Source organism: Acromyrmex echinatior, chromosome 18, assembly GCF_024713525.1.
Source record: "Acromyrmex echinatior isolate Ae372 chromosome 18, ASM2471352v2, whole genome shotgun sequence".
NCBI lineage: Eukaryota > Metazoa > Arthropoda > Insecta > Hymenoptera > Formicidae > Acromyrmex > Acromyrmex echinatior.
The window spans coordinates 7,951,260-7,966,503 of NC_141869.1; the positions used below are offsets into that span (position 1 = coordinate 7,951,260).

At 33.4% G+C, this 15,244-nt stretch overlaps 3 protein-coding genes and 1 long non-coding RNA gene across 11 annotated transcripts; 2 read left to right on the forward strand and 2 right to left on the reverse strand.

Moving 5' to 3' along the window:
• The first annotated feature begins 1,524 nt into the window (after nucleotides 1-1,524).
• On the forward strand, nucleotides 1,525-8,898 carry LOC105144740 (uncharacterized). 5 transcript variants are annotated; one of them, XM_087415460.1, is made up of 4 exons: nucleotides 1,535-1,571; nucleotides 1,661-1,728; nucleotides 1,859-2,073; nucleotides 2,147-2,720. In XM_087415460.1, exons 3-4 carry the CDS (start codon nucleotides 1,896-1,898, stop codon nucleotides 2,281-2,283), a joined length of 315 nt encoding a protein of 104 aa, XP_087271586.1. In that variant the 5' UTR covers nucleotides 1,535-1,571; nucleotides 1,661-1,728; nucleotides 1,859-1,895; the 3' UTR covers nucleotides 2,284-2,720. The 5 variants fall into 5 exon arrangements, with proteins under 5 accessions (XP_011052126.1, XP_087271586.1, XP_087271588.1 ...); XM_011053824.2 differs by having other exon boundaries at nucleotides 1,525-1,728; XM_087415462.1 differs by lacking the exons at nucleotides 1,535-1,571; nucleotides 1,661-1,728 and adding an exon at nucleotides 8,765-8,898 and having other exon boundaries at nucleotides 1,747-2,073; nucleotides 2,147-2,307.
• Nucleotides 2,322-9,541, reverse strand: LOC105144741 (protein salvador homolog 1). 2 transcript variants are annotated; one of them, XM_011053825.2, is made up of 8 exons: nucleotides 9,523-9,541; nucleotides 8,888-8,991; nucleotides 7,912-7,988; nucleotides 5,776-5,903; nucleotides 5,408-5,638; nucleotides 3,129-3,353; nucleotides 2,747-3,052; nucleotides 2,322-2,643 (listed from the first exon to the last, which is right to left on the reverse strand). In XM_011053825.2, the coding sequence occupies exons 1-8, from the start codon at nucleotides 9,531-9,533 to the stop codon at nucleotides 2,541-2,543; spliced, it is 1,185 nt and encodes a 394-aa protein (XP_011052127.1). In that variant the 5' UTR covers nucleotides 9,534-9,541; the 3' UTR covers nucleotides 2,322-2,540. The 2 variants fall into 2 exon arrangements, with proteins under 2 accessions (XP_011052127.1, XP_011052129.1); XM_011053827.2 differs by lacking the exon at nucleotides 9,523-9,541 and having other exon boundaries at nucleotides 5,776-5,980; nucleotides 8,888-8,940.
• A 664-nt stretch (nucleotides 9,542-10,205) lies between these two features.
• Nucleotides 10,206-13,756, forward strand: Srp54 (splicing regulatory protein 54). Of its 2 annotated transcripts, XM_011053823.2 has the most exons (4): nucleotides 10,206-10,360; nucleotides 10,453-10,889; nucleotides 11,970-12,750; nucleotides 13,265-13,756. In XM_011053823.2, the coding sequence occupies exons 2-4, from the start codon at nucleotides 10,568-10,570 to the stop codon at nucleotides 13,641-13,643; spliced, it is 1,482 nt and encodes a 493-aa protein (XP_011052125.1). In that variant the 5' UTR covers nucleotides 10,206-10,360; nucleotides 10,453-10,567; the 3' UTR covers nucleotides 13,644-13,756. The 2 variants fall into 2 exon arrangements, with proteins under 2 accessions (XP_011052125.1, XP_087271573.1); XM_087415447.1 differs by having other exon boundaries at nucleotides 10,295-10,889.
• On the reverse strand, nucleotides 13,691-15,239 carry LOC105144739 (uncharacterized). Of its 2 annotated transcripts, none has more exons than XR_015548075.1 (2): nucleotides 14,779-15,239; nucleotides 13,691-13,904 (listed from the first exon to the last, which is right to left on the reverse strand). It is a non-coding gene; the product is annotated as an uncharacterized LOC105144739 (long non-coding RNA). The 2 variants fall into 2 exon arrangements; XR_845970.2 differs by lacking the exon at nucleotides 14,779-15,239 and adding an exon at nucleotides 14,437-14,627.
• Between the last annotated feature and the right edge of the window lie 5 nt (nucleotides 15,240-15,244).

Sequence of the window (15,244 nt, forward strand, 5' to 3'; positions counted from 1 at the left end):
GCTTACAACTCTTAATATGTTCATTGGTTACTGTGTCTTATTTTGCCGCGCGGCAAGCGTTTCCGCGTCCAGTGTGCAGAATCTATTAGAGAGCTTCATAGGCAGAGAGTGACAAATTGCATCATGTGAATACCCACGTCTAATCAGGACGGGGGGGGGGGAGTCACGTGACCAATTTTATTCAATCTCTTCCATGTCTATGGAGCTTTGATGCCCATGTCTAATCAGAGGAGATGCAATTTGCCACTCTCTCCCTGTGAGACTCTCTGGTCCGCGTCGTTTGCAAGCAGACTATGAAATTTACCAATCATCCATTATGCAGCCATTTTTAGTACACAGAAATTAGTTCATCATTGATTGCTAATTACGTAATTGCAATAATGACCAATTAAAACATTTAACACAGTCGCGCTTCTTTTACAAATTTAGGACCGTACATAGCTCACTCACTGACGAGATACTGGGTGCTTTCTATTTGATGACACAGATCGACACAAGTCGACACAAGCGTCGTTCTATCCTTGATATTCAGAAAGTGATAAAGATGGAACGACACTTATGTCAACTTGTGTCATCAAATGGAAAGCACCCACTATTAAAAGACAGTCAGCACTTATGAAAGTTCGCGTGCCTGTTAAAATTTAAGTGATTAAGAGTAAGAAACTAATTTTATGATTTATTAGTTTCATAGACATGTGTACATATGTTAAAATTTAATAATACTTGATTTTTATTTAAAACTGATTTTAATGTCATTATTTGAATTGATTATCAATAGAGATAATAATTGCAGAGAAAAAATTGTAATTTTTCGGCAATATATAAGATATTATAGCATTAAAAGTATGCATACTTATTTATACAGCATTTAATAAAAAATCACAAATTTAATAATATATTAACAAAATATTTATATTAATAATCATAAATTTTTATTAATTGTCGATAACGTCATCGTTCTTCAATTATCCCTGGGCCCTATTAATAGTCACGAAAATTTGTCCAGGGCCGACGGTCTTTAACGTGGCTTAGTTTCCACCGAGGGTTTAAACCGGATTAGAATATAAGAACCAACCAACTACAGTCGAGCATTTCCCTATCATTCGACTGTAAGAGCTCCGCATAATAAAAGGAACAGAGAACAGAGAATAGAGAATAAAAATTTCAACCTATCAGAAATCATTATATTGTGGAATACACAGTTTTTGATAAGTTGAAATTCTTATTCTCTATTCTCTATTCCCTGTATAGGTATGATCAACACGATGTTGCAAACGCTTTGAAGCGTTTTTTAATTGATCAGTTTGTAAAATTCTTTCTTCTAATTGGTCCATTAAACGCTTCAAAGCATTTGTAGCGATACTTTAACCACAGCTCCTGTTCCTTTTATTATGCGAAGCCCCTAACAGGGGAATACTCGACTGTAGTTGGTTGGTTCTTACATTCTGATCCAATTTAAACCCTCAATGAAAACTAGGCCAGTATTGTTAGGAGGGCCAAACGCATGCGTGTCCAATGTAGCTTCAGTAACGTACCGATCACTAGTAAATAGGAGGTCATTAGTCGCCTATGTAAAATATTTTTTAAAATATTGAAAATTTTAATTATATTTATATTTTACATATTTTACAAACCCGTCTAACACACTGGTCTTTAATAGTATCTCGTCGGTGGCCCATGCCCTAGTTTCCATCCAACCGAGGGTTTAATCCGGATCAGAATATACTTGTAAGAACCAACTACAGTCAAGTATTCCCCTGTTACAGTCGAACGACAAGTTCTTATGGAGGCCCATATAACATGTGCGCGCTGGTGAGAATAGACGTTTCTAATAGACTATCATTGTTCTTTTATATAGGTTACATGATTTTTACGCTCGCACATAACTCCAAAAAATGATTAAAAAATTGTTGGAACAATTGTTCTTAAGAAACAAAGTAAAAAACAAACAAGAAGCCTTGTACTTTAGACGAAAACTCGCGATAATTTATGCTATCGTGGGATGGAATACGTTTGGTATTCTGTTTTATAAAATTGTAAAACATAAAATCCCAGAAGACCCTACAGAACGAAGTAAATCATTTTTTATCGATTTTTTATTTTGATATTTTGTTAAAGAGAATGACGGAACATTTATTTTTCGCAGGAATGTCTTATGGACTTTTAAGTGAGAAACCTAGTAGTATGCGTGTATATCAAATAACAGGACTGACAGTCACCAATGATTTTGATATTGCATACAAGGATATTACTCAGGAAAAAGAGAATAATGAAGAAGAATGAAAAATAATTGCTAATGAAATTTAGGTAACAATTAATAATTATTATTTTTCAAAAATCATTTTCGTGTATTGCTGCACAATATGTATTATAAAAAAAGAAATTTTCTTTAGGTGTTACACTATATACATATTTATAAAATACAGAGTTCAATCTATCATTTATTATAATTTTTTATTATAAAGCTTCCAGGGAACTTTTCTTCAGTTAGCCAAAAGAAAAACAATATATAACAATTGATTGTTTAGTAGACTTCTCTCTCAGGGAAGAGATCTTCGTAAAGCAATAGCACCAACATTAGAATTGTCAGATTCCGGATTTAGTTCTTTCAGTCTTTGTTCCATTTCGCATAGTAATGCCGATCTACAGAGGCAAAAATATACAAAATATAAAATATAAAGACAAGATTGTACATGTATTGAAGATAATGTAAATCGTCATTGTTTCGACGAATCTTATTTCTCACCTATATTCCTCGTAACGCATTACAACTTCCTCCAGTTCCTGCTTGTACAGTCTGGTGAGCATAGCATTGAAACAGTCCAACTCGGGCAAACGAAACAATTCCCAACGCAGCTTGCGATCTAAAGCTATTGAGGCCCTGCTGTACACGTACAGCCAGTGTGGTATTTCCTCATTCAGATATGGATTGGCCGGTACCAAAACACTGTGAGAGTGAAAATGAGTATGCCGTGGTGGTGATACGACCCGCACAGCTTGCATCTCATGCGGGTAACATGGATGTTCATACTGAGCTTGGCGCGTGATGTGGCTGAGAAAGAAAGGCGAGATATTTTTGTTGTGACATATATCGATGGCCTGTCGAATCCTCTTCCAAGTTCACTCACTTAACGTAATAAACGCCGTACTCAGGAGATTCAATTCTCTCCCATCCTGTGGGTAAACCCTCTTTTTCAAGTGGATGTGACCAATGTGTGGTCTTAGTGTTATGATCGATGTAGTATTTTCGACCACGGAGTGTGAAATCAACTGACCATCCAGGCGGCAAAGGCAACTCATCCTGCTGCTGCTCATTCCGAGAACTCGATCTTTCCGAATAGCATCTACTATAGCTTCAACCGAAAATCGAAACTTGAAACACTATATTTTCAACAAGCATAAGATAAGCAATAATTTTCATATTAAATCTCTTTATTTTAAATAATTTATGTTCGTAATTATAGAATGAAAAAATTGTATCAATTTCAATGATATGATTTTAACATTATTTAATAGAGATGCTACAAATTTATAACATATTCGGCCCGAGTGATTTGCATCAATCTGGGTTGGATTAATGACGTAAAATTGTTCGATATGATTGGTTCTTGCTTTTGGTTCTTTATAGATCTAAATGTATAAATCTGTATAAAGCCTGTCCAATTTAAGCTCCAGATCCAAAACACAAAGTCATTGACGCAAAAAAATTCAATGTGGGTAAGATTTCGGGAACCGTAAAGTATTGAAATGTATCTGACAAGGGGAACACCAAGTGATGGAGTCAGAGATTTTGATGCGCTTTTTACAGGCTGTTCTTTAGCGAAAAAAAACGATACATGTCCGGCCGTTTCAGCCATTGTCCCATAGTTTCGAAGAAACCGATTTTTCAAATAATTATTGTAATAATTTGAAAAACGTACTGTATAAATGAAAATATCAATATTTTTATAAATTTTATTTAAAAAGCGCATAAAAATCCCCGATCCCATCACCTGGTGTTCCTCTTATGATGCTTATCAATACTTTATAGTTCCTAAAATCTTACTCCTAAATTTTTTTGCATCGATAGCTTTGCGTTTTGGCTCTGGAGCTCAAATCGAACAGGCCTATAAATCAATCATATTGAAGAATTTTATATATATATATATATATACAGGGTGGGCCATCTATTGGTACGTTTTTGAATTTCGTCGTATGGCAACACCGAACGAGCTACAGACCCGAAATTTTGACAGTTTATTAGTCATACCGTCCGCGGCACGAAACAACATGTTTTCTCTTGAAGAGCGTTTTGAAATTTTAAAAACTTATTTTCAAAGTCAGTGCTGTGTCGCCGAAACTGTACGAATTTTGAAAAGAAATATGGGTCGTGATAGAGCACCCACCGAAGGAGCTATACGCAAATTGGTGAGGAAAGTTCGTGAGAAAGGGATGTTAGTGGATGACATTATATTACGACTGTTTTGAGTGAAATTGGCGCCGAGGTAGTCCAAAATGTCATTAATAATTGGGGTGACCGAATGGCATACTGTAAGGCCAGTAGAGGGAGCCACATGAACGAAATCGTTTTTCATTCTTGACGCGGATACTTTTAGCTTCACAACAAAAAAAAAATTAATAAAAAATATCAATGTATGCTCATTTGATCGCATTTTTAAAAACGTACCAATAGATGGCCCACCCTGTATATATATATATATATATATATATAGTTTATACACAATAGTTGCGAAGCTGCTTTTTCTGCTGAATGCAGCCATTAAAATCGTGGAAAAAAATTTGTACATTATTCACGCTTTGGAGAAATAGACATTGCAGAAAAAATCAAGCAGATTTTCTTGAACTTTCAATTTTATCAAACATTTAATATTTTATACTTTATTTTATAAAGAAAGAAAATTATCGAATTTAATATACATTATCTATAGAAGAATTATTATCTGGAGCATCATTATCTTATTGTATCAAATTGAAAAATAAAACTCAAGTGGTGCTATTTTTATTATTTACTTAATGTCAAAATGAAACTCACGTGATACTATTTTTATTAATGGTTCTTTTATATCGACTTAATTCTTTTTTTATGCAGAATGATTAGAACAATCATATTAAATCGCATTATTATAATCCAATTTAAAGTATTTTACAGCACTCTCATTATTCCGTTTTATTCAGATTATCTTTATTTACAAATGCAAAAAAAAATCAACGTGTCATTTCTCGCTTATGACGTCAATTCAATATAGGTGAGGCGAGTACTCAGGAGTCTTCACAGGATGTGCAAAACGTCACCTATGCGTGTTGTAATTTAGAGCAACAATAATTCAAAGTAATTCGTAGTATAAAAAATAGACATATATGAAAATATGGAAACTAAAATCATTCTCATTGAAAATCATTCTCATACCTAGCATTATGACGATAAATGGAGTGATTATAATCTTCGTAACCATCGACGTCGAAAGGCATGTAAGGCATTTGTGGTGTCTGGACCCTATCCAGATGGTACTCGGATCCAGCGTATTGATTGATATAAGTATGTGACATTGCGGGTGACAGTTCGGCATGATACATGGGTGTTGCTGTCCTCGAAAACATGTAGTCATTCATTCCAGTATTAACAGATAGGCCGGCAAATCTATTATAAAAATAAAAGCATAAAATTGGAGGAATGTTACGACATTCCCTGGTAAAGTTTATTTCGTTCTTTCTTATTAATTATTTCATAGTTTTATTTCGTGTAAAATCATATTAAACATAAAATTTACTATTAACCTTTGAGTTAAGTCAGGAACAGAATTATTTGGTGTATATTTTCCCTCATGACTGCCCAGACCAACGGCGCTGTTCGTAGTTTTCATATTTCCAAACTTTTGCACCATACTAGGTTGCGGAGAAATGGACTATGACACGAGAGAAGCATCGATAAAAATCAACATCTTCAGATGTCTTCTTATATGTTTCAATGATTCTTGATCAGCTGCTTGGAAATTATGAGATATATCGTATATAACTTTTTCTTAGCGTTGATAAAAAATTGATAGACATGTGTTATCTGTTTTTAAACTCAGAATTTATGTTTTGCACAAGGATATATGCAAATATTATTATCTTATATAACAAGGATTGGGAATAAAATGTTATTTACCGATAAAATTTTTTAAATTTAGGCCGATGAAAATAAATCTTAATTAAATTAAAGAGAAATTCTATAGGACCTAACTCGTGCATAATATAGAAGAGCATAGAAATCAACGCGAGTTTTCAGCGCGGATCTAACAATTAAAATTTTGTTTATTTCTAATTGTACAATGTGACCTTTAAATATAAACGTTTGGCCTTTATTAGGTCATCCTTAGTATTATAGAATTACCGTTGAATGTATGAAATTGCATTAAAAATTATTCCACTAGGCACATAATTATCTAAACATAATATTCTTTTTCCATTATATGAAATCAAATAGCTACTCACCAATAATCCTATAAGAAGAATTAGCTCATATGTACCTCAGTACATATGAGCTAATTCTTCTTATAGGATTAATTAAATAAGACGAATCATATAGGATTTCAAATTAATTCGGCTTATTCGAGTAATGTTTTTCGCAATAAATTATTTGCAGATTTAAGATTCTCATTAATATCAGATTATTAGAATATTATTATAAAGATGCTTATTAGCATCACAAATTATTAAATTGCTTATCAATTTAATAAGTAAATGATATTACTACACAGAGAGAAAAATATTTAGCATTTGTGATTATAATTGCATAGTTAAAAAATTATGAATTAATATTTTTTATGAACTTATACAATTTTCAGTTCAAACTAACTGTGCGACGATTATTTGTCAATCTTGAAATAATTAAAGTCCTAAATCGGAGCTGGAATATTACAAATTAATTGACAACACGAAGAAAAATATTTGATCAAATTAACTGAAATTCTGGTAGAAAATGAACGATGCAGAATTCTGATTAAGTTTATTTCTGATTAAATCTACTAGAATTCTAGTAGATTTGATCAAAGAAATTCTGAATGTTAGTTATCTCAACTAAATTTTTAGTAGATTTAACTAGAATTCTGGATCGTTCATTTTCCATCAGAATTCCAGTTAATCCAATTAAACATTTTTCTCCGTGAATCCATCTAATATTAATGCTGCAAAGCATCTTAATTACTGATTTGATGCTAATAAGCGCCTTAAAAACTATAAATAATTTATTGCGAAAAACATCCCATTTGGGTAATATTTCGGACTCGGATTTTCTGTATTACAAAATTTATGTAAAAAATCTCAGCCGGATTGTTTTAAAATTGAAAATTTAAGTAACTCGTAATTTGTAAAACTGGATATGTATATGTATAAATTGAAATTCTGAAATATGCAAGAAGCTCAAGCTCTTCCCTCTCCGTCTCTCTCTCTCTCTCTCTCCCCCCCCTCTCTTGGGCTTAAAAAATATTTCTCTCCTGTTTTCATATATCTAATGTCACTGTTGTTTGTTGCTTTTATTAATATTCAAACAAAAAATTTAAACTAAGTATGTTACGATAACTTATATATATATATTTACTTAGTTATTTTTTAAAAATAATTTCCAATTCCTATTACGTATAACATTATAACAATTTATTGATCAACGAAAAAATTTTTCAGAAAAGGTTACAATAATCTCTTGGGAATATATAGCAATAGCAAAAAGATTTGCTTATACAGTAATAAAAAAATTACTTTTGGAAATAATAAAAAATAATATTATAATTTAATATTGGTAAATCTCAATACTTATTTGCTGGCACGAGTAAACCTTCAATTTTATTTTTATTCTTTTAATGAATTCATATCAAAGAACATTACATAATGTGATATAGTATATAATACATTTATGTACAATAGAATTTTTACCGTAGAACTTGGCATCATTGGATGATTGTTACGCCGCCTAGGTTTTTTGTTCGGTTCTGTTGTCCACACATTGATAACTAAATATAAGTAATATGAGTTGTATAATTGATATTTCTTTTGCAAAGTATTAGGTGTTGGAATTAATTCGTAGCGTTTTTTAATGAAAGAATGTTATTTATTTCACATGAGCATTAAAAAATACATTAATGAAAGTACTTCCCATCACTTGTAAAACGCTACGAATTAATTCCAACACCTAATATAATAATAGTGCTAGTTAGAATATGGGTGATATATGAGGAATGAAGGAGTGAAAGACTTTATTTAAAAAAAAAAGGAAATACATTTAATTAATCAACTGTTTTTATCAAAAATTTACATTCATATAAATTTTTTGTATTAGTTCGTGTGAATAGTTTTGTGTGAATGTCGAATATGATGTCGAATATGATGCTCCTGAACGATATATATGACAATGAAAAACTTTACATTTCTAATTATAATTAAATTAAGTACAAGATAATAGGATAAATTCATAATGACAAAAATGTATAATACATGAAAAAAACGTTTTTCCTAATTTAATTTGATCTTAAAACTTCCTCTTTTACACTCAATGATTTTATACTATAGTATTATAATAAATTTACATTTGTCGTCGATCTTTATGTATAAAATCATATTTGTTTTACAACTTAAATAAGAAACGGCAAGAGTAATGAGCAATACTAAATATTTGCAAAACCAAATATTTATATAGACTTGTTCCTTTATCACTCTGCTATATGTACTACATAAAAAAATTTTCTCGTGCTTTCGTTCAATTCAAATATGCATCTATTACCATTTTCAGTACCAGTATATACTAGTGCAGTTAGATAAAAAACAAACCAAGTTGCAAACGTCTAAGTGCTAAGAAGGAACATATGGCGAAGAAAAGAGAAAAGAACAAAAAGTAGATTTTTGAAATACATACTTGGCATCTCAGGTGGCGTTTCTTTCTTTACATATTTGCCAATTACTCCCTCCTTGATCGTTCTCAGATCCTTATTCTTTCTTGATAACATGTTGCGAATCGGTCTTGTCGACAATCGCGCGAGAAAGAAATATTAAATCGGAGCGAGAAGCTACCACTAAGGTTATCTTCGTCTTCAGGAATCAGAAGACGAAGATAGTCTTAGCCATGGTTGTACAAAAAACATCACTGATTAGAATCGTGTAGCTCGGTCAAGTGTAAACGTTGTACATACAATATAATGACGTTAACAATATCAAAACAACTTAACCTATTAAGCTATGGGTAATTGTTTAGTTGAGCTTCCTCACCTCTAATTTTATGCTAAAATTATGATAAAATTATGCTCATTCGATGTTTTTTTGCGTGAAACAATCGAATCTTATGAATTCTTTAGGAAAAACTACCGCTCTTTCGAGTTCAGATAATTAATCCGTTACAATTCAGATTATTTAGGTTAGAAAATCTGTCATAGTTACGCTAACAGCCAACCCTGGACTCTGGTAAAAAAAAAGTTGATAGAAAACGATTGAGAACAATAGGATTTCCTAATTTATATCGTTTTTTATAAATTTATATCATTTTCTATTGTCAACCTCACGAGCATCACGATTGATTGGATATAGTGATGGGCGATACCATGATGTATAAAGGCGCCTTTTCATGCTTAACGCTCGACGCTCATTTTTAAGGTGCCTTTTCATGCTCGACGCTCATTTTTGGCGTCAAAATAAGGCATGTGAAAAAAATTGATAAATCAGCCCGAATTCTCATACAGCAACAGCGCTTTGACACAGAGCTGATTGGTGAAAAGCTGATTGTAGGGATAAAATATACCCATTACCCGTTTTTCAATCAGTGTCAAAGCGCTCTTGCCCGTATGAGAATCCGGGCTCAAGAGTTAATTTTGATCACCTATTTTGGTGATCTATTTTGACTCTGAAAATGAGCGTTAAACGTTAGCACGAAAAGGCACCTTTAAGGCTGAAATACAATTAAAGGAACAAGGAATAACGAGCTGTTCAATTAGAGTTAGGGGATATAATATCAAACTTACATACCAGAGCTCTGATTGGATGACTTATTATTCCCTGTTGCCTGTGCCTATTGTGTTTAAGCCTCTAACGTTATAACAGGTCATGTGATAAAAATTAATGAATATCAAGCGTTATGACACAGAATGTTGCATGGTACATAAGGGAATCAATTGAAATTCTTCTTTTCTATGGAATGGAAGGAAGGAAAAAATTCTGATTAGTTAATTCGCTTATGCACTATGCATTATGCGTTATGCAAGAGTTTGTGCCGCGGCCATGAAAATAAACGTTGAGCGTCAGCATGAAAATGTACCTTAAAAAGAAAAGGAATCCGAAGTACACTACATCGTACCTCGGAACGCATCCTATGTTTGTTGCCCCAACAACGCCAATTGAGGTGAATTTAGGAAACCGATTAAAAGAGTTCGAGCGTAAGGTGTTTCTTACTGAAGACAGAAACAAGTTTTTTGAAACAATCTTTTGTTTCAGGATAGTAAAGTATTCGTAGTGTTACAAAAAAATGATAAGATTTAGCCTCTCGCATTAAACGTAACCTCTATAGCCTTGTTCACGTACGAGATCGCAGTAGATTGCTGTGGACGGAATGGCGGTTGGCTCAACGAAGGTGGTTCAGGTGACAAACATCGCGCCCCAGGCCACCAAGGATCAGATGCAAACACTTTTTGGGTATCTAGGCAAAATCGAGGATATCAGGTTATACCCAACGATTAGGGATGTCGCCGTACCCGTACAGTCGCGCATATGTTACATCAAGTTCCATGACCAGGGTTGCGTCGCTGTAGCACAACATATGACCAATACTGTTTTTATCGATCGTGCATTGATAGTGATCCCATATCAAAATGGAGATATTCCGGACGAGCAGCGTGCCTTGGAGTTAACCAACAATGGCACAGTTGTACCAGGTAAGAGTATGGTTTAGACTACTGATCTATAATAGATACCTATAGTAAATCAGGCCTATCCAACACTTTATTTATGAGCTGAACACTTCCAACTTTTTACAGTCTTGATAGAGCAAGACCGAGCAAAAATAACAAGGGATAAACGCCAGGATTTAGTTGTATCCAAGTAGCATAGAATGAAGGAGTCTATTCTTCAATTTGTTATTATAGTAGCTGTTTTTATTTTGTTTGTTTGACACTCAAAAATTATAATAAAATTTAGTAAAACGTTTAGACATTTAATCTAGTCATCATCAGTTATTATAAAAATCACTGATGTATCAATGATATTGATATATTACTCAATTACTGTATCAATATCTTACGTATACATAAGTCATAAATTTAATAAATTTTTATATAATTTTTAAATTTTTATTTAATTTTGATAATGTTTTAATTAGACATCTAATTTCAATTCTACGAACTACATTCTTTGTGCAAACTACTAGTCTGTGGATTACTATTTTATAAGTACTGACTGTATTGCTTACAAACTTATTTTACAATGTAAGCATAATTGTGAATAGTTGTAATTGTAAGAATTGATTACAATCGAATATTCTCTATTTGATTGTGATTGGTGAATTTTTATAACTATATTTGTGCAATTGTAAAATAGGTTTTGTATGATGCAAATGTTGTCATAACATGACAGCTCTAGAGCATTATATTAGACTAAGAAATGATAAAGAAAATCTTAATTTCAAATTTTTTTTGTTATTCTCAGCATGAACTCTATCTCAAAGGTATTAATATATATACATATTTCAATTCTGAAAAATAACCTTCGAATCTATAAAAGGGAACACTTACATTATGACTAATCGTCTTCAGGATTTTCTTAAAATAAAAATTTACAAGTAACTATTTTTTATTTAATTTTTCGAAAACTTGGTATAGTACTTTGAGTTCCGAATTTTGAACTTTTAAATTTACACCTTGTATGTAAAATATTCTTTTTTTTAATTTCCAAAAAATGCTAAAATCCAAAAATTTATCTTTTTTAACATAGATCTTAGTCTTTTTTTATTGTTTCAGGTCTCTATCCATCAGAACCAAAGTTACCACCGAACGTTGTGAATGCTATTGAAGGTATTCCTCCAAATCATGTGATTACCACGATGGATCCTAAGCTAGAGGCGAATAGCTTGCCGTCCTATCCGCACCTACCAGGTCATTTGGACAGCAGACGTATCGAAGAGATTCGTCGGACGCTTGTAGTGGCAAATTTAGATACATCGGTGAGCCCTGAGCAGCTGCTGGACTTCTTCAGTAACAACAATATAGAGATCAAGTACCTGCGTATGTGCAGTAGGGACTCGGATGCCGATCATTATGCACTGGTGGAGCTGTCTGAACAGGCAGCTGTGATTGCGGCGTTGCTGCTGAATGGAAAGCAGTTTGCAGAACGATCAATCAAGCTGTACCACTCAACGCAGGCGATCGCCAAACCAGAGGCAAAGAGCAACGAAGCTGCACAAAAGGAAATTGAAGAAGCAATGTCGCGGGTAAAAGAGGCACACAATCTCATCTCTGCGGCAATCGACCCGATGATCGGTATGCTCTCCAAGGATAAGCGAAGCAGAAGTGGCTCGCGCAGCCGTAAGTCTCGTTCGCGATCCCGTGGACGTAGCCGACGCTCGAGATCACGTAAGCGTTCGCGATCACGCCACCGACGCTCGCGATCTCGTCATCGGCGTCGATCGCGCTCGCGCTCCAAACGATCTCGATCGAAAGATCGCAGGCGCAACTCTCCATCGAGACGACGCAGCAATTCGCGTAGTCGCCACCGTTCGCGTAGCAGATCGAGAAGATCGAGGTATAACTAAACAATCTTTTGCTTTGCCAAAGTCATATTGTATTCACACACACACATATATATTGAATTCTACTTATATTTAATGTATAGCGAATTCGGTCACTTTTGCACTGCGCTAGATCAGTGCATACTAAAAGCTGCTATACATGAAATTAGCAAATTATAATGTAAAAGTATATGAATATTTTATACGATTAAGTATCTATTAATGATATCGTCACGTTATTTAATATAATATACATGTTTTATACATTATTTTGTTGTCAAAGTTGATTATATTGTATTATTGCACTGAGATATTTTATATAAAGCAGCTTTTAATATACACTGAACCAGTGTAGTGCGAGTGATGGAACAATTATAAATTCTAGAAAAATATAAAGTGTATTATAGAAAAATGTTTCAGTATGGAAAAAAGGAATTCAGGATGCGAATGAAATCTTCGTCTTTAAAGAGATTAGTATATTTTTAATACATATATTAATACATGTATTAACTTTTTATCTCGTCAAAGGTCACGTCGATCACCATCTAGGTCAAAAGAGCGGAAGAAGAGATCACCGCGTCGTCGCAGTCGTTCACGTTCACGAAGCAAGGGCTCTACATCCAGGTCTAGGCGGTCGCGTTCAAAATCTAAGTCCAGATCATCCAAATCCAAGTATTCCGTGGACAAGAGCAAGGATAAAGATCGAGAAAGGCGCAGCAAGGATAAGTCAGATAATGGTAAGAGAAGCGATAGCGATCGGGAGAGAGCCGAGAAAGAGAGCAGTAGAAGCGAGAAGAAATCTAACAAGGAGAAACGATCGAGTGACAAATCGGATTCTAAACAGTCGGACGACAAGAGTAGATCGGAGAACGATAGCAAGGAGAAAGCAATGGATTCGGAAAATTAGACAAGGACTCCATTCATCACTGATATAGTTTTCCAAGTATCGTGAAATTCAACAAACTACCTGTCTTTATCGCTAATGTATTGGTACAGTGACAAATATATGGATATACAGTATTCTCTCGAAGAGGCAATTCGTATGTATTGACGATTGAAATGTATAGATTCAGTTTGCTTTTACAAATGAATCTTCATTTTTCTGGGAATCGGCGACAGTTTGATCTCCTCATCCTCTTTTTTTCCTTTTTGTATATTTTTAGATGACCTAGAAAAACAATGCTTCATTCAAAACAACTTAGCCAAGGGAATCTTTTATCGATATATATTATAATAATAAGCTAAATGGTTTGTAAAAAAAAAAAGATGAATGATGCAAAAAATTAAGTAGAAAAGAGTAGACCATATATTGTAATCGATTATAGGAATTCAATGTGCCTGTTAATTTAACATATTCTGTATTACTGTCGATGGTACACGTTAAAGTACGTCTATCGAGTCGAACTTCGAGTCGTGAGCATAATATTATATTAATGAACAAATCTACGGAAAATATTTTGTAGTTTCATGCATATAAATTTGTTTTTGTTGATTATATTTCTTAATTTTTTAAATTAAATTTATTCAAATTAGAGTTGTTTTCAATTTTTTATTTCAGATGAAGGGTTTGTTCCAATATAATCGAACCAGTTTCGAACTATCAAAAAATTGCGCATTATCTCAATTTGATTATACTGTGCAATAAAATTTTATAATGCACACAGGATCGATTCTATATCTTTAAACGAGGTGAAACTTACAAAGATGAGCGAATTTAAAATACTGATAATTTTATTAGTCAACACTTAGACAAATTTGCTCACTTTTGTAATTTTCTCTTTGGAGTCGATTCTGTATCTTCAAAGTGAAAATTACAAAAGTGAGCAAATTTACTAGGCGTTGACCAATGAAATAATCAGTATTCTAGTAAATAGTCTATTCGCTCTTATAATTATTTTTACCTCATTTCAAGATACAGAATCGATCCCCTTATTTGAAGATACAGAATCGATCTCCAGATTCTTGTTAACATCTAAACACAATGTAAAGATTGCGAAGACAACAGCGATAGCGAGTGAAACAGCGGTAGCTATTACTGTTACCTTCGCATTGTGTTTAAGCCTTTTACTCGTTGCCTCACGTTTATAGCAGGGAGCATAGACTCACATGCATGCATCTACAATGAGTAGTAGCAGTAGTGAATTAAGGAATAGGCGTAGAAATCGACCAATCGTAGTTGAATGTGAAAAAAATAATCAACTATGATTGGTTGATTTCTACGCCTACTCCTTAATCAACTACTGTTACTGCCTATTGTAGACCATGCATTATATTGGGTCATCTAAAAAATATCCGCGGTTTTTTGTCACTAGACACAACTTTGTGTTGACCATTAATACCATCTTAAGACGTGACTTAAGCCGGTGATCCAATCAGGATACTGCTTTAGATTTACGTACTCTAACAGAAATAAAAATATTGGGTCATCTAAAAAGTATCCGCGGTACTTTGTCACTAGATATATGACCATCAACACACATCTAGTGACAAAAAACGGATACTTTTTAG